This window comes from Aspergillus bombycis (assembly GCF_001792695.1).
Source record: "Aspergillus bombycis strain NRRL26010 chromosome Unknown contig00010, whole genome shotgun sequence".
NCBI lineage: Eukaryota > Fungi > Ascomycota > Eurotiomycetes > Eurotiales > Aspergillaceae > Aspergillus > Aspergillus bombycis.
Window position 1 is genome coordinate 405,524 of NW_019170012.1, and position 20,375 is coordinate 425,898.

The 20,375-nt window shown below is 53.5% G+C and overlaps 9 protein-coding genes across 9 annotated transcripts; 3 read left to right on the plus strand and 6 right to left on the minus strand.

Annotated features, from left to right (window-relative positions):
- Positions 1–339: 339 nt before the first annotated feature.
- Positions 340–2,475, minus strand: ABOM_004140 (aminotransferase GliI-like protein; the record flags this gene model as incomplete). Its single annotated transcript, XM_022531270.1, has 5 exons — positions 340–771; positions 1,182–1,487; positions 1,552–1,964; positions 2,021–2,246; positions 2,287–2,475. 5 exons carry the CDS (start codon positions 2,473–2,475, stop codon positions 340–342), a joined length of 1,566 nt encoding a protein of 521 aa, XP_022393006.1.
- A 417-nt stretch (positions 2,476–2,892) lies between these two features.
- ABOM_004141 (4-hydroxybenzoate octaprenyltransferase) lies at positions 2,893–3,930 on the plus strand (the record flags this gene model as incomplete). Its single annotated transcript, XM_022531271.1, has 1 exon — positions 2,893–3,930. The coding sequence occupies one exon, from the start codon at positions 2,893–2,895 to the stop codon at positions 3,928–3,930; it is 1,038 nt and encodes a 345-aa protein (XP_022393007.1).
- A 438-nt stretch (positions 3,931–4,368) lies between these two features.
- Positions 4,369–6,608, minus strand: ABOM_004142 (uncharacterized protein; the record flags this gene model as incomplete). Its single annotated transcript, XM_022531272.1, has 2 exons — positions 4,369–6,246; positions 6,300–6,608. 2 exons carry the CDS (start codon positions 6,606–6,608, stop codon positions 4,369–4,371), a joined length of 2,187 nt encoding a protein of 728 aa, XP_022392914.1.
- A 980-nt stretch (positions 6,609–7,588) lies between these two features.
- Positions 7,589–8,807, minus strand: ABOM_004143 (uncharacterized protein; the record flags this gene model as incomplete). The annotated part of the gene is made up of 4 exons (XM_022531273.1): positions 7,589–7,946; positions 8,008–8,125; positions 8,198–8,576; positions 8,637–8,807. The coding sequence occupies 4 exons, from the start codon at positions 8,805–8,807 to the stop codon at positions 7,589–7,591; spliced, it is 1,026 nt and encodes a 341-aa protein (XP_022392915.1).
- Positions 8,808–9,802: 995 nt separating this feature from the next.
- On the minus strand, positions 9,803–10,753 carry ABOM_004144 (alpha/beta hydrolase; the record flags this gene model as incomplete). The annotated part of the gene is made up of 1 exon (XM_022531274.1): positions 9,803–10,753. The coding sequence occupies one exon, from the start codon at positions 10,751–10,753 to the stop codon at positions 9,803–9,805; it is 951 nt and encodes a 316-aa protein (XP_022392913.1).
- Positions 10,754–11,185: 432 nt separating this feature from the next.
- On the plus strand, positions 11,186–12,872 carry ABOM_004145 (cytochrome P450; the record flags this gene model as incomplete). Its single annotated transcript, XM_022531275.1, has 3 exons — positions 11,186–11,392; positions 11,451–12,647; positions 12,735–12,872. The coding sequence occupies 3 exons, from the start codon at positions 11,186–11,188 to the stop codon at positions 12,870–12,872; spliced, it is 1,542 nt and encodes a 513-aa protein (XP_022393005.1).
- A 788-nt stretch (positions 12,873–13,660) lies between these two features.
- On the plus strand, positions 13,661–15,608 carry ABOM_004146 (uncharacterized protein; the record flags this gene model as incomplete). Its single annotated transcript, XM_022531276.1, has 5 exons — positions 13,661–14,012; positions 14,063–14,341; positions 14,397–14,436; positions 14,490–15,199; positions 15,265–15,608. 5 exons carry the CDS (start codon positions 13,661–13,663, stop codon positions 15,606–15,608), a joined length of 1,725 nt encoding a protein of 574 aa, XP_022393004.1.
- A 217-nt stretch (positions 15,609–15,825) lies between these two features.
- On the minus strand, positions 15,826–17,172 carry ABOM_004147 (uncharacterized protein; the record flags this gene model as incomplete). Its single annotated transcript, XM_022531277.1, has 2 exons — positions 15,826–16,701; positions 16,774–17,172. 2 exons carry the CDS (start codon positions 17,170–17,172, stop codon positions 15,826–15,828), a joined length of 1,275 nt encoding a protein of 424 aa, XP_022392997.1.
- A 433-nt stretch (positions 17,173–17,605) lies between these two features.
- Positions 17,606–20,372, minus strand: ABOM_004148 (C6 transcription factor; the record flags this gene model as incomplete). The annotated part of the gene is made up of 5 exons (XM_022531278.1): positions 17,606–18,557; positions 18,613–19,009; positions 19,080–19,601; positions 19,725–20,199; positions 20,268–20,372. 5 exons carry the CDS (start codon positions 20,370–20,372, stop codon positions 17,606–17,608), a joined length of 2,451 nt encoding a protein of 816 aa, XP_022393008.1.
- Positions 20,373–20,375: the final 3 nt, after the last annotated feature.

Here is a 20,375-nt window from a genome sequence, read left to right on the forward strand (position 1 = left end):
TCCCCGGAAATCCTGTCCTCCGAAGTCCTCCCCTGCCAACCCCCGAGCCGAACCTACTGCAGCCCACCTAAGGATAATATGAATGTAGGCCACATGTACATTTGAATAGCTTCTTAATCTAGTATGCCTTGTAGCGATACTGTGTACTTTTGATAAAGGTAACCAAGGCAGGCGGGCGGTCCTCAATTCCAGACAGTATAGGTAGAGGATCATAAATCAAGTTTAGCCTCGGAGTTATGCCTTCCACTCTTTACAGTCACTCCATTATGCCCCCACGTAGAACCCTCTTAAACTGTTCACTTCTGCCAGACCTAAACCAGCAACGCAACTTGAAACCTCTCACTCTTCACCCGGATTCCCCCCTTCCAAGAACTTGAAGAACGTCAATCGATTCCCATCATGATCCCTGATGGTAAACTGGCGAAAGCCCCAGGGCATGTCTTCAATGTCCTCCGCGATTACCACCTCTTCGCGACCTTTCAAGTATCGGTAATACTCGTCCAATTCCTGGGTCCCTAGCGCAATCATGGCTTCGGACGCTTTGAATTCTTCAACAGAGGCTTTCGAGAAGTAGAAGTTGGCGTCGGCTTTTTTACCCATGAAAATCGAACAAAAGGTCAATTCGGACGTGTCATCTTCGGGTTTGACACTGCCAAGCTCGAAGCCGAGAATCTCAGTGTAGAATTGGACCGTGCGGGAAATCGAAGTGGATTGGAACATAGGAATCACTTTCCATGCGGACTTGGCTATCTGGGTGGGCATTTTGTGGTTCTGTGGTGGTTGGGTCGATGCTATCGTACAACTATCTACGAGGTGTTGAACGTATATACTAGCGATGATCCGGGGTGCTGCCTGTTGCTGCCTGGCTAGATTAGTAATACAGAACCCAAATCAAGACTGCCAATGCGATGCACGGAGAAGTGATCAGGCTTCGAAGGAGGAGGACAGTGTCTTTTATGAGCTGTTTCAGATCCTAGCTGCTTATCGATGGCCCCTGTAATGAATCAGAAACCTTGCCAGACCCATCATAGTACCACACCTCATGCCAATAGACTTAAATAAACCCTCTTGATTCTCCGGATCCCCTCCGCCAAATCCTCACTGGACACTGCAAAGCTGACTCGCATCCATCCTTTCTGCCCCTCCGGCATATGATATGCTCTCCCTGGCACCACTGATACGCCTGCCTGCATGTACGCGCGGAGGGCGAGCATCTCCTCGTCCCAGGTTGTTGCGTGGGGGGCCAGCCGAGCAAGAACGAACACCGTGGCATAGCTCGGGAAATACTCAATTCCAGTGGCGTTGAATGCGGTGGTTAGCGTGGTGTATGTCTCTGCCAGTCTGGTAGCACTGAGTGTCAACAATTCCGGCAGCTGTGGTGAGGCGAGCACTTCCTTCGCAAAGACGGTCGACAACACCGATACATGTACGGATGCCACAAGCCCTACAACGTCCCTGAGGGGCCGGTTACGGGTTACGACGCAGCCCTAATTCTTGGTCAGGACTCGGCCACTAATGAAAGGGAAAAGGCCAGAGTAACTGTGAACATACCAGTCGGACGCCACTGGCGGAAAGGTCCTTGCTCATACTCCAGACGACGTGGATGCGTTGTGGATCACATCCAACACGAGAGGGATCGATGCTTAGACAAGAGACAAAGGGCTCTGGGTTCGTGAAGTCCGGGCTAGGGAAGCTACTGAGGGCAAACACCTCATCTGAAACCAGGTGGATGTTCCGCCGTTGGCAGAACGCCATGCATTGCTCGAGAATTGATCGGGAGTATGGTCGACCGAGAGGGTTGTGTGGATTAGCAATTACGAGTGCCTTGATCGGACAAGGGGCATTCTCGTATGACTCGTCCAATGCCGAGAGGAGAGCTGGCCCCAAGGAGTCCTCGAGAGAAGGCACGACAACACCAACAGGGCGGACCTCGGAGTGCAAAGCGAACAGTGCATCGTATCCATCTGCAAACATTTAGTAACCGTTACTAGCCATGGCGTAAACCAGCTACCTCACTCACTCCAGTACGGGCATGGGACGAGCACCCCGTCACCCGGATTGCAAATATTGTACAAAATAGCATCCAGACCAGCCGCCGCCCCGGCGGTAACCGCGATATTATCTGATGCTACCTGGGAATGGGGGCGGAAGTGAGTGTTGACTGTACTCGCAAGGAGGTCAAGCAGCGTTGCATCGCCAAAGAAGCCCTTGGGCCAATCTAGGTGCTGAAGACGGTCAGCAGAAGTCTAGCCGTGCATTCCGATAGACAGCCAGGTCATTACCTACCTCGTCATGCAGACTTGTTTCAATGGCTGACTTCGCCAACTGCAGGATTTCTTGGCGAATCACCTGGTTCTCTGCCATGGACAAATTAATCTCATCGCGATGCAAGGCTGGGTTCAGCACATGGGGCGGAATCCTGCCAAGCACCTGGGTGACATTCAGGCCACCACGAGCGGACAATAGGCTGTCCATGTTCGTCATGGTCAATCTTGCAGGTTGAGATGCTTGACGGTGGGCCAACCGGACATTGCTCAGCACGGCAGGCGCAAGTTATATCCGCTAACCTGCTGGTAATCTATGGTCATCATTCTTAGGCGTCCGTGCCCTGCTTCGCCCCCAGTTCGTATATATTAAGTTGTAGCCCGTAATCTCACTATCGCCTCAGGCAGCCGTGTCTCGTAACCGTCAGAACTGTACGATACCGACTCAATACCATGTCTCATTTTGACGGTCTGTATCATGGTAAGCCCTAACAGACTGATATTGCTCCCTTCTATATCGGTTCTATATAAATACAAGGACGGTCATATCCCAGCTCTTGCTTGCTCGCCATCCTGTCCCCTTAGCACACCATCACCCATAAACTACCTCATTGTGTTCACTCTACTCATGGCGGCCGTAATCACCCAAACCGCGTCCCTGGCCAACAATGCCCCCATCAAGCTCAACATCACCGCCCCTCTCACATCCCCTACACAGCCAAGCAAAAAGACGAACATCCTCTCCTCCTTACCCTCCTCTCTAGTTCCCTATGCCGAGCTGATGCGCCTCCACCAACCAGCTGGCATCTACGCCGCCTACGTCCCGCATCTCATCGGAGTCTTTCTCGCCGCCGCCTCCCCAACCCTGACCTCACCGCGACCAACCCCCATCCACCTTGCCAGTCTGACCATGCTCCACGCCCTCAGCAACACCCTCCTCCGCGGCTCCGCCTGCGCATACAACGACGCCCTCGACGCGCCGTACGACCGCCAAGTCGCACGATGCAAGAACCGACCCGTAGCACGGGGGGCCGTTACGGCAGCGCAAGCACACACATTCGCACTCTTCCTCGGCCTTTGCTGGATCCTAACTCTATCCACCCTCCCCTCTACCAGCTACCTGCCCGCAGCCCTCCTCGCCGGCTCAATGGCCTTCTACCCCTTCTGCAAACGCATCACGCACTTCCCCCAACTCGTCCTGGGTCTATCCCTCGCCCTCAGCCAGGGCATCGGGTACGGGTCTCTGGGCGTGGATATCGGTGTTCTTGACCCCATGACCCAGACGGCCCTGGTATGTCTGTACGTGTCGTATGTAGTACACACGATGATCTATGATACGGTGTATGCGCACCAGGACCTGGAAGATGACTTGAAGGCCGGCGTGCTCAGTATGGCGGTGTTGTGTCGGGGCCGGACGAAGATGGTGTTGACGGGGTTGGCGGCGGCGGAGGTGGGGTTGCTTGCCGTGGCGGGCTGGTTGATGCGCTTCGGGGGGATGTACTGGGCCGGTGCGGTGGGCGGCTCGGCGGTCGTGTTGGCGCGGATGATTTGCGTGGTCCAGCTGGACGAGCCCAGGGATTGTCGCAGGTGGTTTGAGAGGTTGCTGTGGTGGACTGGGGCTTGTGTTATTGGGGGGTTGATGGGGGAGTTTTGGCTGAGGGTTTGACTGTGTACTTACAGACATGTTCTGGGGGGGATTGTGTATATACTTGGGGTGGTCGGCTTCATTTAGGGTCTATACTAGCTTGCTGTTATGTAGATTCACTATCCTGGGGAATTTGGGGTATGGCTCTCTGGGTTTCTTCGATGATACATATTTATCCATGGGAGACGGGGACAATATCCTATTCTGATGTAAGAGAATTCTATGTCGGATCTGGTTCTTGTGAGAATGAACGATGATCCTGATCGTAGCAGCTAAGTCCAACTAGAGCGTAGGTATTATACACATTTCTAAATACTGGTGCTTTCATTTTACAACTATTACCCTGGTGAATAGCATCCATGCCAGTTATCGTCAGTTAGGAGATCTCATCACCACGAACTCATAGTAGTATAATAGTAATATGATTATATGACACAGTTTAACAGCACTCCACTATGGCTATGCTCTCCCGACATCCTCAACCAGACCCAATATCCTTTCCACCGTTGGGTTATCATACACCACCTTCGGCTCCAACAACTCCTTCCCTGGCCTCCATTTAATAATGTATGTGTTTAGTGCGTTAGTCAAATCAATGACCACCAGTGAGTCCAACCCGAACTGGAACAAATCCGAGTCATCCTTGACGTCCCTGATATCGATATTCTCACCCAGCTGGTCATAGATGACCTTCTTCAACTCAGGAGGTCCCGACTGTATCACCTCCTCCTCTACACCATTTGTGGCTCGGGACACCCCATTCACCTGTCCATTGACATGCACTGGCGGCTGTTCAGGACCACTCGTCTGAACCGCAGGCGACAGCTGCCCCGTCAGCCCAGCAAGCAAGCGCGCCAACACATCCTGCACAGCGCGTTCAACCGCACCGGGCAAGACCCGCTGCAGGGCCTCCTCGACCCTACGATCCAGCAGCTCACGCGCATCACCATTAGCCTCCACAGCGTCCCTCTCCACCGACTGCAGCGCAACGGCATCCTTTTTCACATGCGGCCGCATGCGGTCATACAACTCGCGGAACTCCTCCGCATACAATTTCAGCACCTGATGTCTCTGCACGGTATCCTTGCCAGCCCTGGGCATCGGCTTCTCCGGCTTCGTCAGCATAACAAACCCACGCATAATGCGTCCATGGGCCGGACAGTCCCGATTCGCCTGCAGAATACTGGGCCAGACATCACGCAGAAACTGGTCCTCCTCCTCCGGGCTCCGCGGATACGTATACGGCTCAATGAGCACCGACGCCTGGAACTGGCCCTGGCCGCCGACGACGGCGGACTTGACCTTGGCGTTTGCGGCGATGACGCTTTCCATGGTGATGGGGTTGAGTTTCTCGGCGGTGGTGAAGGCGATGATGTCGTCGGTGCGGGCGCGGAAGACCCATGACTCGGGGCGCCGCGGGTGCTGTTCGAAGAGATCGCCCATGGCGAACTCGGTCTTGTCGGGGAACGTGCGGAACACGCCCTGGAAGAGCTCGAAGCGCGGGTCCCGGACGAACACCAGGTCGGAGAGCCCGTCGCGGTCGGCCCGGAAGGTGTGGCCCAGGAACGGGCTGATGGTCAGGTACTGCCAGTCGGCCGGGTCGGGGTTGAGTTCCAGTGGGTGCAGCGCTGTTTCGCACGAGCCCATCATCGTCATGAGTTTGATGCGTGTGGTGAGCACGTTGCCTACTTCCTCCGGCAGGGCGCCCCCGACGTAGGAGAGGAATTTGAGCCGCTGCACCATGTTGACGCAGTGGGCGTTGTTGTTGTAGCAGTCCACGATGAGGGAGGGCGCCATCAGGGCGCCGTCCAGGTTGCCGTGGAGGAAGGCTTGGTTGGCCAGGTCGGCGGTTAGGGGCTCGGGTGGTGGGAGGACGCAGGTGACGCCGCCGAAGATGTTGAAGACGAGCGTGAAGGTGAGACATGCGGCGTGGAAGACGGGGAGGGCGAGGAAGAGCCGCTGGCCGGAGAGATAGTTGATGAGGGTTGGTTTGCCGCCGAGGGAGGGGATGAGCTGGTGGGCGTCGTTGCTGGCGAAGGTGCCGTAGGTGACGAAGACGGGCTTGGGGATGCCCGTCGAGCCGGACGTGTGGAGTACGCAGAAGGGCTTGGTCTTGGCTTCTTCCCAGGTCAGGGTGAAGGCCATCGGCGGGACTTGGTCTAAGTCTTCGAAGAAGAAGTCCACTTCGGGTGTGGCGATCTGCTCCATGGGGCGCGCGGCAAAGATCTGGCTGAGGATGGCCGGTGCACGACTGGGCACCAGTACTGTGTCGCAGCCACATTTGTCCAGGAGGGACAGATGGGCTTCTAAGCTGTTGCGAAGGGAACTGAAGAAGGCCTGGATGGAGTCAGTGACAATGTGGAAATGATCTGGCGCACATAGGGCCTCACCATGTGGCCGGCCTTGGCCGCCGCCAGGATGATAACGAGGTATCGCACATCCAGCGGGCCCATGTACAGAATGGTCTTCGGGATCGAGTCCTCGCCGAGCTGTTCGCGCAGATACCAGGCACACTTGTTGACGGCCTTGGCGAACGTGCCATAGGGAATGTCCTTGAAACCATCGGCCAGATTGGAGCTCCTGGGAACTGAGACGAAGACTCGCTGGGGATCGCTCTCGGCCACTTCGTCGAGCACGGCGGGCATCAGCCGCCGGCCGCAGTTGGGCGGAACCTGGAGGTTGGGATCTTCAAACACCATTGTGGATATGAGAGTGATAATTGTCGAAAGATCCTTGCTCCGTGGGAGATAGCCTCCAGTATAAGTAGTGGCTTATTCCGTCCCGTGGGCGATGTACTCGATTAATTGCCCGAGGCAGTAGATACCATACAGTGCTACCATCCGACGGGACAGAACAGTATTCGTAATGACAATACCTGTTGCTACGCATAGGGGAATGAGGGAAGGTAACCTTGGCTCGCTATGTTTAGCACCGCTGTGTTCAATGTACATCAACTTCCTAAAGAGGAGCATACTCCAGCTCATAGATTACATTGGCTCTACTAGTTCACGTCATTTATTGGGTAAGGAAAGATTATACCGGCAGATAGGGGCCAGATGTGACCCTGACCGGGAAACTGCTTATTGCTCCCTGCAGAACCCCCGCTGGCATCTGGAACACGTTCCACTAGCTTCAAGCCTCAACTGCGCCCAGCAAAGCAACGTGGGTGGGGGCCACGCTAACTCCGGACAATTTTAATGAGCCTGGAGCCATGCCAGGCGCGTACCTGGGGGGGCCGTTCCAGTCTTAGACAGGCTAAATTCTAACGTCAGAGGCAGCGCAGCGTTGGTAGAATTCGCATTGGTCAATGGCCTTGGGGGTGGGGTGAACCTTCGGCTCTTCGTTATCTCTAGCTAAAGACTGTCTGTGCTGATCTCAGCCTGGCCTGGCTCGTGTCGATACTAGACAGAATTGACAAAGATCATTGGTCATTCTGACTTTGACATCCCGATCTGAATCCATAGTCACATTGTGATCGACATCTTCAGTCACTTGCCTGTTCAGACATGTCGAGGAACTCACCCTAACCACACATGATTCCATACGGAGGAGATTACAAGCTTACGGCCAAGAGAAAAGTGTCTGAATCATCTCGGAGATCGTCCGGCCATATGTCATTTAGTACATTATTCAACAGGATCTGGGACTCCAGCGCTCGCCCCCACGTATATACCCTGGTTCAGACCATATCTCTCGGCGCCCGGTTCGGCAAAATCTGCTCCATACTCGACGTGGGCAAATCCTTGGCTGACTTATTACCCGACCTATTCTGGAATGAACCCGAGCCATTGGCGCCAGAACTCGATTGAGTCTTGGAGGAAGACCGGATGCCCAAGTATGACATGGTTTCTGAAGTCAACTTCATGAATGGCGTTGTCAGTGGGCGTAGAGCGGGCACACTGCCGATCATCATGGCAATGTTGCGCTCCATGCCCGCCCACATGAGACCCATCACGGTCGTGTAGGAGGCATCGGTGATGCCGTTCTTCAGACCCAGACCGGATTCAATCGTCCGGATGGTGGCGAAGACGCCCGTACTGAAGGTTTTGTTAGTCACGATCCGGTTGTATTAGTTGGGCGAGTGAAGCAGTGACTTACATGATGCCTAGTCCCATCAGTCCGCACAGGATCATCTTGTTTCCGCGACTGACCTGGAGGTCTTTGAAGAGGAAGAACGGTAGAATGGATAGGAAGTAATCCGTTACTGCGGACCAGGCTGTCGTTTGGGTTTGTGTTAGTTGCGGTCTTGTAACATCGGCGACGAGAGTTGTGACTGATGTATGCCTACCTCCTTGCAGCAGCACAAGACTGATCACAGTTCTGAATTTCCAGCACTTTCCAGGTATGAACGGGTTCCACGACTTGCGGGGTGGATCGCATTGTGCGTACAACGAGATGATAACCACGGTATTGACCGCGAAGACCAAAAACGCAGTGAGGTAGCACGTCACCCGCAGCACAGCATGGCGCGACCCCTTGAGGATACGCAGGTAGGATAGACAGATGGAGATTTTCGCAAAGCTCAGGGCATTGATGCAGAAGACCTGCGAAAGCAGATCATAATACATGGCTGTGACGGCGTCATTCTTCGGGATGTAGATTAGGTGACGTCCCAGCCCTTTGTCGACGGCGACGAAATCGAAGACAGTCGCGATTAACGCTTGAACCTGAAGGTGGGACAATATTAGTCTCCGGTTCTCAAGAGTAGAGTGGAATAAATGAATTACCAGGGCGAATATCATAAGATAGTCATCCCAGCTCATGCGAGCGTACACGCTGCGTGCCACACCCCGCAAGGACACAACAATGAATGCGCATACGAAAGTGACGGTTGTTCCAACCAAGAGTCGGTAGCCGATGCTCACATCAGGTGGCCGGGGGCCTGTCATTTGGTCCATGTTTACAAGAGTTTAACGAGCAGGGCAATGAAGAAAACAGAGCAAGAGCAGACAGGGTGAGGGGTCAGTTCGGATCCGAAAGACTGGGTACCTGCGCTCTCAAAAAGAAAATGCCTCTGGTGCTAGCCAGCATGGAGCGAAGATATTGCATGGCTGATACTCTCGCTGTTGGCCCCATGGCGGGAATGTGCACACGGCGTCTCCGGTATCTCGTAATTCAGGGCTCAAGGCTGGATGGCCATGCAGGAATACGAATAGGGTGTCACACGTTGCGAGTAGACAAATTGACATTCTGCACGTTATCCCGGGCAGAGAATCTGTCTCCCTCTGCCAAGGGACAGGAACAGAAATTTGATAGCCGATCCGTGGCACGAACCCCTTTCTACCCCTGCCATGCTGACGGAGGTCGGCTTATAATCACCTCTATATATTGCCATGCTTACTGCGCCCCTCCCTCTCCGTCACTTGTACATGGGACTATGGGCATGCACATTTCGCTTATGCCGACCCGCATTAGTGGGACGGATTTCGGGGCAAAAATAGCAATGAGATCAACTGCTATGGCGTCCAGACGTGGGGGCCAGCAGGATCCTGGTGGAAGGATCGAACAGGTTACATGAAGAAACCATAATAGATGACAAGACTAGGCTGAGTCGAGAGCTAAAGCTAAGCATTACCCCGCTAGCTTAGCAGCTCACGTAAGACTGGAATGATAGACCTGGCCAAGAAGCTACTGTCTGGATAATATATCCGCGACGCTTGGCAAGGAGAAAGCCGCACGAGATCCCCGCTTCAGTCAAACCGAAGACGATGGCCATTCGATGCGTTGGCTCTCGTGGGATGTAAGGAGTTATTACAACAGTTAGAACAGTCTCTACCGGCATGGATTAAGCGTGATCGACTCTGTTCACTCGATAGACTCGCGCCAGATAGAAGGACGCAAAGTACAGAATGGCCATGACTCGTATTCATCCGAAATACAGTGGGAAAGCTATTTACAGAATCTTGCCCAGAAGCTCATTGAGTTCTTGTACCACAAACTCGGGGTTGTCCTTCTGGATAAAGTGCCCTGCGTGGGGCGCCTGCAGTGGCCCCTTGCTATACTCAGCCTCAGTAATCTTCACCAGCCCCTCGTTGTACTTCTGCCAGTATGGGTTGACGAAGCGGTTGGTGACAGGCTTGGGGGGTCCCATCTTGGCAGATTCTTCCGCAAACGCATCAAAGTCATGTCCCACCACCGTGACGTACGGGCCGTGGCCATCGGGGCCCTTGAGAAGGGGACCGTCGCTGGCGGGGAGTAACTCCCGCAGGTTGCGTCGGCTCAGACCCTCTTTGCTGCCCACATCGGGGTGGAAGATGCGACGCGCACCGGCCCGCACGGCGCGGATGGCCTCCACAGGGAGGGGCCCCAGGCTAGCGGGATCGAAATCGGGAGCATCCGGGTCGGGGAAGACCGACACGAAGTCCGAGTTGGCCAGCACGCTGTCCAGCAGCAGGAGACCGGCCACGGTACCGGGGTATTCTTGAGCGTAAAGACGCGCGAGCGCGCAGCCGATCGAGTTGCCTACGAGAACAAGAGAGATGGAGTCTACATCGGCAGCGCTGAGTTTGTCGGCGGTAATCTGGGTGACGAGCTGGCGCAAGTCGCGAACAGCGGTCAGACAGTCATGACCGTGCATCGGGTCCTCTGCGCCAGCATCTGAGGGATCGCGATCGGTGGTCTGGCCCTGGCCATACCGATCGTAGGTGAGGAAGGCGGGAGTGGGTTGGCCCTGGCGGAGAGCTTTCAGTTGCGCAATGACCGGTGGCCAGAAGGCCTGAGGTAACCCGAGACCATTGAGAAAGACGACCAGGACGGGCTTCGAGGTGTCCTGGGGAGGTTGGTAGCTGTAGCTTAGCTGCGCCGAGGGCTTGGTGGTGAGGGCGATGGTTTGAAAGTCCGCCATCTTGTGGGGGGCCAAGGGATGAGGCGCGGGAGGATGAATAAGGTGACGAGAAGCAACCCGAAGGAAAGTAACTGTAAGACGGTCGGAGAAAAGAAATCTCACAGCCCGACGAGTGACAAGGCCAAGCTTGCCGGGGTTTTTATAAGCGCCGGCGATGCGGCTGAGATGAGGGGTAGAGGGGCTTTGGCGGGCGTTTCTGTCGGTCTCCTCTTACGGCCGGTACTTTCTTTGTGAATTTCAGCGCTAAAATGCCAGCTTACGATTGGGGCCAAAAGGACACCAACGAGCAGTTGGTCTGCGTTAGGGCTGACGGGCTTGCGGCTGGCCCCCACCCGGTATACAGCATCATGCCCGCATGTCCATCTACAAGAAGCATCCAACTCGCCATGTCCCCGTGGAATGACACAGCCAACTCGTTTTCCATGCATCATCATGGGCCAGCCTATGGTAGAGACACTTCTGGTCGTCGGGGCCTTCGGGCTACTCTGGCTCTCGTATGAGTATCTTCGAACCGGTAGTCTCCTGCGGCCGCTGGCGAGCAAGGGGCGTAGATTGCCTCCCGGTCCCCCAGGGCTCCCTATCTTTGGCAACATGTTTCGGTTCACGAGAGCGCGCGATGCAGGACTATGGGGCCCTTTCGTGAGTCCAGGTTCCTTGCATTATGCCGGTATGACTAGCTGACGAACATGGTCGGCAGCTGGCTTCGTTACGACAGTATGGTCCGATGACCACCCTGCACATGGGCTCCCAGACCTGGGTGGTGCTGAATGACCCGCAGGTGGCTACTGATATTATCAATAAGCATGGCAAGATTACCAGCGAGCGGCCAGAGATGCCCATTGCTAGTGATTTGGTCAGTCACGGCATGCGCACCGTTATTCGTCCCACTGCTGCGTGGACTGAGGGGAGACGAGTGATGCACCATCTGCTTAGTGGATCGGTTCTGCGCATATACGGTAACTGGCAAGAGATCGAGTCGCTCCAGATGTTGTCTGCGTATCTGCAGGAGCCCAAGCGCTGGTACGCACATCACTATCGCTACTCCATTGCTGTGCTATACCGTCTCGTCATGGGCGAGGATCTCTCCAAGACGCAAGCCGAGTTGAATGACTATCAGAAGGTCACGATGGAGTTCACCTTGAGCTTGCTCAACAGCATGGTCGACTTCTTTCCCCAGCTGGATCGCTGGATCCCCACTTGTCTGCAGTGGTGGCGGCCGTACTGGGCAAAAATGGGCGACTTCCATCATCAGGTATTCAAGTCGTGGTGGGACCCCATTCGCGAGGCCGTGCGTCAGGGGACAGCCAACCCTGGCTTCGTGCGGGACACACTGCTCCATCCGGACATGCGTTACAAGGGCACAGAAGAGGAAGCCATGTACCTTGCGACGTCGGTCATTGCCGCCGGCAGCGACAATACCCGCATGACGCTCAACACTTTCATCATGGCGATGATCAGCCACCCGGAAACGATGGCTCGTGCTCGCCAGGAGTTAGACGCCGTCTGTATCAATGAAGATGGCACACTCAAACTCCCCGGCATGGTGGACTTCGAGCGTCTGCCCTACTTGGCTGCCATGGTCAAAGAGGTCCTTCGCTGGCGGCCCACTACACCCGTCACGCCGCAACACCAGCTGACGGCCGACCTCGACTATGAAGGGTACCGTTTCCCGAAGGGAACATGTTTTGTAGTCAATGGGATTGCCATTAGCCAGACATGTGAGAACCCAGATCAGTTCGACCCGTCGCGATGGCTGGACGGCAACGAGGGCAACATCGTGCATAATCTCTGGGCGTTTGGTGGTGGGCGACGTATCTGTGTCGGTTATCGAGTTGCCCAGCAGGCATTATACGTGGCTATGGCACGAATCGTTTTCTGTTTTGATTTATGCGCGGTAAGCACTTGCCTTCGTTTATGTCTTCTTTCCTCTTTGAATCTCCTATGTGTTTCAGACGTGGGATGTGTTGCTAACGCAGGATAGGATGGCCCCATCAATACTCGGAAACTTAACCACTTTCACATCCATAACCAACCCTTTCCTGTTAAGGTGACGGTTCGTAGCCCCAAGCATGAATTGCTGATCAAGGAAGAAGCAGAGAAAGTGGGGACAGCCTTTTAAGAAGTGCCCTAGGGGACATACACCAGGCAAATAGATGCCAGACCGACAGGGCGGAAGATTGCATCTTTTTAGGCGGCATGCAAAGATATAAAGTACATGTGTATATAGTGATTGCTTGCATACATTGTAATGTCAAGTTGACGATTTCTTTACATCTCCTCTGCAGTTCGTGTGGGTTCCCCAAGGAAAGGCACTTTCATATTGCTAGGGGGTGAAGCTGAAGGTGGGAAGAAAAGCAGAAACATGCATATGCTGACGAGAGCTCATGACGGCAATAACCCCGAAGGGCGAAGTCTAATACTCTCTAGCATGACCAGAAAGGGACCCAAGTACCAACACCCAGTGTTCGCATGGTAGTTCGCAAGCCACTACGTAGGTATTACCAGATAGGGTAAGAGAGCATCATTGTGTGATCTCCGGACTCGCTCTCCATAGTATGAGAATGGAATATGAGTTGCGCGCGTTTCAGTGTGTACCAATTGGAATACAAAAAGTCGCCAAAACAAAATGAAAACTGGGCAATTCGAAAATATATCTTGTACAGTACTCATGACTAGTGAAAGTTTCTCCTGGTACAGTGCTGATAGACTGTCCGACCATCCACCATCACCTCTGCAACATTAACCGGACGGTTGGACAAGTGCGAAACCCTAGTTTGATTGAGTACTTACCTGGTGCATATTTGAGACCCAAATCAAAATTACGTCGTTTCCATAATATAATCTATAACTTAGCCGTATCTCGTACACAAGTCCTACCACGTTGCTCAACGCCCCACAGAGAAAAAAATGGCAGAAAACATTGCATTAGTCCATGGCCCTCGACGCCCTGAGCTATGGAAAAAGACTCTAGGGTCATTAATCGATGAGCAAGAAGCTCGCTACGGCGACAGAAATGCACTCATTATCCCCTGGCAGTCCGTGAGTCTCTCGTACCGTCAACTGGCAGAACGAAGCAGAGTACTAGCCAAAGCAATCTTGGAAATGGGGTTACGCCACGGTGATTGTGTGGGGATCATGGCAGGTAATTGCTACCAGTATATCGAAGTCTTCTTAGGCAGTGCTCGAGTAGGATGTCCGGTGGTGGTCTTGAACAATACCTATACACCCCAGGAATTGAGAAACGCGGTCCTTGCAAGCTGTGCGTTGCCTACCATACCAGCCCTAGTCATTGTGACTAACTATTCCAAGCATGCAAACTGGTCTTTGTCAGTCTTACTGTAGGTACCAGAAGCCTCGCAAAGCATGTTACAGCTCTTTGTGGCGAGCACATTCCGAATCGAACCCTGCCTGAACTCCGCCGCGTGGTTCTCCTTGCACCGCATACTGTTGTGAGACACGGTGTCGAGGTCCAACAATATAGCACCTTTACCTCCAATGCGCATTCAGTGTTTATGGGCGATGCTATGCTCAAACGAGTCGAACGGAAGGTATCCGCTGAACACGTGCTGAATCTGCAGTTTACTTCGGGTATGATATATTTCTGCACCTTGTCTCCCGAGGCTCAACTGACTTGTTTCTCTAGGTACGACTGGTACTCCAAAGGCCGCTATGCTGACACACATGTAAGTATTCCAGGTTACAGTCCCCCCCTAGCAGCTAGTTGATACTCTTACAGCAACCTGATCAACAATGCTCGCTTCATCGGCGGCGCAATGAAACTAACCCCAGACGACATTATATGTTGTCCACCGCCACTATTCCACTGCTTTGGGCTTGTATTGGGGTTTTTGGCTTCCTTCTGCCATGGAAGTAGCGTTATATTCCCAGCCGATTGCTTTAACGTGAAGCAGACAGTGGACTGCATGGTACAGGAGGATGCGACCGTTATCCTAGGAGTTCCGACAATGTACATTGGCGAGATGGAGGTCATTGCTCACACAGGCCAACGACCTCGTCGACTGCGCACCGGAATTATTGCTGGGACTAACGTCTCACCGATCCTGGTCCACCAGATACACCAGTGCCTGGATGTAGAGAAAATGTTGATCGCGTATGGCATGACCGAGACCAGCCCACTGACATTTATCACGAGGCTTGATGATTCTGATGAGAAAGGCGCTACGACTGTCGGGAGAGTCTTGCCTCACACCGCAGCTAAGGTCATTGACCAAGATGGAAATATTGTACGGCGAGGAGAACGTGGTGAGCTTTGCACGAGCGGGTATGCACTGCAAAAGGGCTACTGGAGAAATGCAGCCCAGACCAGAAAGGTCATGAAGCGGGATGAGAACGGCGTGCTGTGGATGCATACAGGCGACGAGGCCATGATTGATGACGAGGGATATGCCTCCATTACAGGACGAATCAAGGATATTATTATTCGAGGTATGCGCCGTTCCCGTGTGGCTTTGGCCAGGGCAATCAGACCAATCACTCATTCACCGATGCAGGAGGGGAGAATCTTTTCCCGCGCGAAATTGAGGAATGTCTCGAGTCGCATCCATCTATTAGCGAAGCCAGCGTAGTAGGTATTCCGGATTGGCGATACGGTGAAGCTGTGGGCTGTTTCCTTCGAGCGGCAGATGCTGCTGCGAGACCAGACGACCAAGAAGTCATAGAGCATGTTCGGAGTACGGTAGGTCGTCACAAGACGCCCCAGCATATCTTCTGGATTGGCGATTCGGAGGTGGGAAGCGATTTTCCCAAGACTGGCAGTGGGAAACACCAGAAGCACATTCTACGAGACATTGGGCGTCGGCTAATGGAGCAAAACGTGGCTAGGGGTCGCTTGTAAATAGATAACCTCTAGTAGCTGTAAATAAAGATTGTGTGAAGTCCAGAAGGAAGCCCTTGCCACCTACAGCATCACCGCTCTCCGTCACAGATATACTACAGCCTGTGTGGTAGGCAAATCGCGTAGAAGCGGACATGATGGAAAAGAGGCAGCCGGAAAGAATATCGGACCTTGCTTTTTGGAGACCTCGATAACGCTATGAAATAATACACCTAGGCTACAACTCATCCTCCTGTACATAATACCGAACCTTTCCCTCAAACAACCGCCTTGCGGTACGTGATACTGCGCAACTAGCCACTTCTCCAGCATTGTCCATTGCGACATCCACCTTGATTGTCCCTTGGCTATGCTCAATCAGTACATCGCGCCCGCACCCAGGATGCGCTTCTTTCCGGTCCTCAGGTGGCGGCGACTGTTCGGGAGTCGGCGGCAACGCCCCATGCATGATAGAACCCATGGCGGAGAGATCCGCCACGATTGTACCAGGGTAGCTTAACGCGACGCCTATTGTTACGGCGCCTGTCAGCTGTAGGCTCGGATGTGGTAACCCCATAGAGTAGGCCTGTATGCGAATATCTGGCCTACCCTTGTTGCTGTCGCCGACTTGGGTAAAGGTTGGGGGATACACGAGTGCAGCTTTGGGCGTACCGCGGGTCCTACCGGCGGCTTCAACGTCTGTTGCTAGGCCCATCGCGACTGCACCGGCGCGGCGGATGGACTCTACAAGATCATTCCGATGAGAGTCAGATGGATTCGTTCCAAGAAGGGTTGCTGATATTGATGTCGTGTCGATGAGGACAAATGGGTTCGCCGAGTCGATAAGCGTTACACGAACATCGAAGGGCTCATGGCTGGGCATGAGCGGCCCCGGCTGCACGCGGAGTGTCTGCTGTTGCTGATCCTCAGAAGGAAAAAGCTTCCCAGTCATACTGCCCATGGGGTTGACAAATCTGCACTTGACTTCGCTCCCAGGTGTTTTGACCCCAGGAATGATAAAGTTGCCATCCTCCTCATAGTCTCCTGAGCCGTCGACGGTGACAGTCTCGATGACTATTCGATTTGTATTTGTGTTGTAGATCCTTATATCGATCTATTACTCGGAAGTTACCCTGACTGTTTTATTCTTCTCTATGGAAGATCCCCCACCAGGGACGAAACGTACCTTGGTCTGTTCTGGCCGAGGCTTGATAAGGCCTTCCTGGATGGCAAACGGTGCCACGCCCGCAGTCATGTTGCCGCAAGTGCCGGTAAAATCGACTGACTCTTTGCCTACAGCAACTTGGACAAAGGTCCACTCGATGTCGGCGTCTGGTCTTTGTGAGCGCCGAACGACGGCAACTTTCGATGTCGTTGATGTCCCTCCGCCAACACCATCGATTTGTCGAGGGTCGTTCCCTCGAGATCCAAGAGCAGAGACCAAGTGAGGAGCCCAGTCAATCTCCTTTGTTGGCAAATCCTTTTGGTGTAGGAATATCCCTTTGGAGGTCCCCGCGCGCATGAGAACACATGGCAGCGCTTGGCGCCTAAGCCGCCGAGTCTTGGTGACCAGTTCAGTAGCCATCTCGGGGATATTAGGTCGGGCAAGTACTGGCAGCTCCAGACTCTTTGGACCCAGTACGGATAGAATATCAGCTGGGAGCCTGTTGGGGTATTCTTGGGCTTGGGATACAAATGCTCTCCTGAAAACTTGCGGCACTAGCTTGTTCATCGGGTCACAGCGGTGGTGTACAGTAGGACTATATAGGGCCCCATTTTCAAAGGCAGCCGCAATCCGACGAATGTTATTGTATAATTTCAACTGCAAGGATCTTCGCCAAAAGACAGTTAAAGAGTATTCGCAATGAGGTGACGGGCGGGTTCACACCTTTGTGAGGGCTCCACATCCAACGGGATCGATATTCCCGCGGGAAGAAACGGCTAAACGGGAATGGCATTTACGCCAAAGTACAGAGTACATCACCCTGTTCCCTCCGCGGGACACCAGGGGACTGCGCTCACCAATCTGCAAAGGGGAAGCTATCTATTGACGAACCGTTCAAGCCAAAAAGTGGATCCTCTAAGGATGTAGGCTCGCAATTTGCCGGTCTCCAGCCATACTGCCACTGATACGTTCCACCCGCTGTCTCCGATCGATGCGCACCATTGGCAACATCAATATCCGGGCGAAGGGAAGCCTGGTTTCCCAAGGTTCGCGCATCGTCCACCATCACAGGCGGAGGAATGTCGCCTTGATGCACCGTCATCCATGGTGCTCTAGACGGCTGGGTGGGGATTCCGTTGGCCTCGTAGTCCACTAGTCTTGCTCCGCGATTGTTATTCTCATGTAGAAAGCTCTGAATAATTCCATCTATATCTACCCAGTCCGATCCAGGGGACTGTATCGGCTGATCCGGACTTTTGGTGTTCAAATGTCCAGTCACATTCCCAATAGCCAGACTACTGTGGGTTGCGGTACCGGTGCTCGGCTGGACGCTGACATCGCCACCAGTAGCACCATGATTGGGTTGGGGATCTCGCTCGGAAGATCTGATCGGCGGGTCTATTTCTAAAGCGTCAAGTGAGATATTGTCAATAGTGACGCCAAGCTTTTTCATGAGGCCTTGTACAATATTAGCCGCTTTTTTCACCGCTGAGTTCGTCTCTTGATTCTCTTTGAAGACGGCGAGACATGTCGCTAGGTTGGCATGTGCCGTCGAATCATTCCTACGTCTGGCCGCAATTCGGGTCAGAACCGTGGCAGCGACATATGTTGCGTATGATATCAGATAGGGTGCTCGTCTGATAGAGAATGCACGATGATAAGCACGCAGCAGATTGCTAGTATTTGATGCCGCCGAGGCGCACTTCATGAACGAATCGACAGATATCGACGGAGATGTGCTATACAGATGCCCGTCTGCTACAAATGGACGGTGCAACAGAATCACAAGTGAGTTATGCATAGCGCTACCAAAAGTCAGTTCGGCGCAACGAGACTGTCCAAAAGGGTGGCTTGACTTACTGAAGGCTGGACACATGGGGCGGCGGGAATGCCATGCTGCGAGCTTTCCCAGGGTCAAACCGCAGATGTTCTGGTAACCTAGCCTGCCATTGGTCCAATCTCAACTGCAGTTCGTCCAGCATACTTGCCAGCTCAGCGGGACTTTGGTTTGAACTCCGTTCCGTATATATACAGCTTAGGATGTCACTCATGATGAGTGAAAGTTTGCACAGACACGTGAAAGTAGATATGCTATACGCGGGCATCCCAGGGTAGTCGGGTGCTGATGTCGTATAGGCAAAAGGTTGCCAATGCTCGAGCTCCTCGTAGGTATCCAGAAACTTTATTGGGACGAGGGCGTCTGTGTCTTTCAAGCTAACGGGGCGGCCTTGATACAGGCTCTGGATCTTGTCCACAACTACAATGTTCGTCTTCGGTCAGCCAGTTGGTCTACTCAGATGGGCCCTCAGTATAGGGAATTTTCTTACCAAATGCACCCCAAAAGACCCGTCGTCGAATTTCTAAATCCTCGTCTGAGAATCGGCGTGTACTAGTCAAGTCAACATGCATTCCCATGTCAATCAACATGCGGAACGCCAGGCCAGAATACAGCCATGCAGCGCTCCTTTCATCCCCGAGAGCAAAGAGTGAGTTTGTCATTACAAGTAGTGCCTGAATTGTTGTGATATCACTATGATCTAGCGCACCACCTAGGAGTTCGCGGACTCGCTCGCGATACCTCCAGCCAGCCGTGCGGACGTCGTTGGGGTCTTTGCGAACCTCCAACCTAGGGCTGAATTTGGCCGCACCAAAGTAGATAGCGTTAAGTAGTAGCTTAGAAAAGTAAGGGCCATTGCAAGCCATATCTCGCATGAATGCTGGGCGGTATGTTATTAGAAATGAATGATGTTGTCGGTTCCAATGGAGCGACAGCAGGTGCATCCCTAGATCTGGATCAACACCATCAAAGTCAAGTTTAGCCTGGCGGAAGTTTAACTGTTCCATCTGACCTGTTTCCACGTTTTTCAGCCTATGGCCTGAGATATACTAGATGTAAAAGAATAATGAAATCGAACGTAGCAGTGTGACGGCAAAAAGGGGCAATGATATTGACGTGCACGGGTGCCACCTACGTTGTTTTGCTGCTTCAGCGACAAGGCCCCGCTCTACCCAGTCGTCTGGCATTCGAGGGCGCTGATCCACCCCAATTGATCGATCTTGGACATGATCTTCAAACAGAGCACTTGTTCGCCCGTGATAGCTGGACTCGCCGTTAGCTGAAACCAAAATGTGAGCCACTCTAGCTTCAGAGGACCCAGTCGCGTCGCCTCGGTCCATATCACCATTAGAATGGTTGCCAGATGCAGTTCCTTCATCTACCCCTTGGAACTGGTCAACACCACTGTTGCTCTGTGGCAACCAGACTGGACGAGAGCGTCCATCTTTGTCAACGTTCGGGACACTCTTCTCTAGAGACCCGCGGTGCCTGGACCGGTTGTGGCGTTCATTGCCAGCGTCCCGGGTTTTACTGGTAATGGGCTCATAGACGCAGTCCTGTGCATACGTCTTACAGTTGATACAGACAGGCCGTTCATTATTGCATTTGATCTGTCGTCACCTCGGCCGCGGTCAGCGCGGGGTACAGCCGGGCAGGTAGGCCCTGGGCAGTCTCGCACCTTTCTTCTACGGCAGAATGAACAGGCCTCGATGGCGCGTCGTCGGCGGGAACGAACTGACGGCTGTGATGGGGGAACAGATTTGTTGCCGTGGACAGACTCCATGAA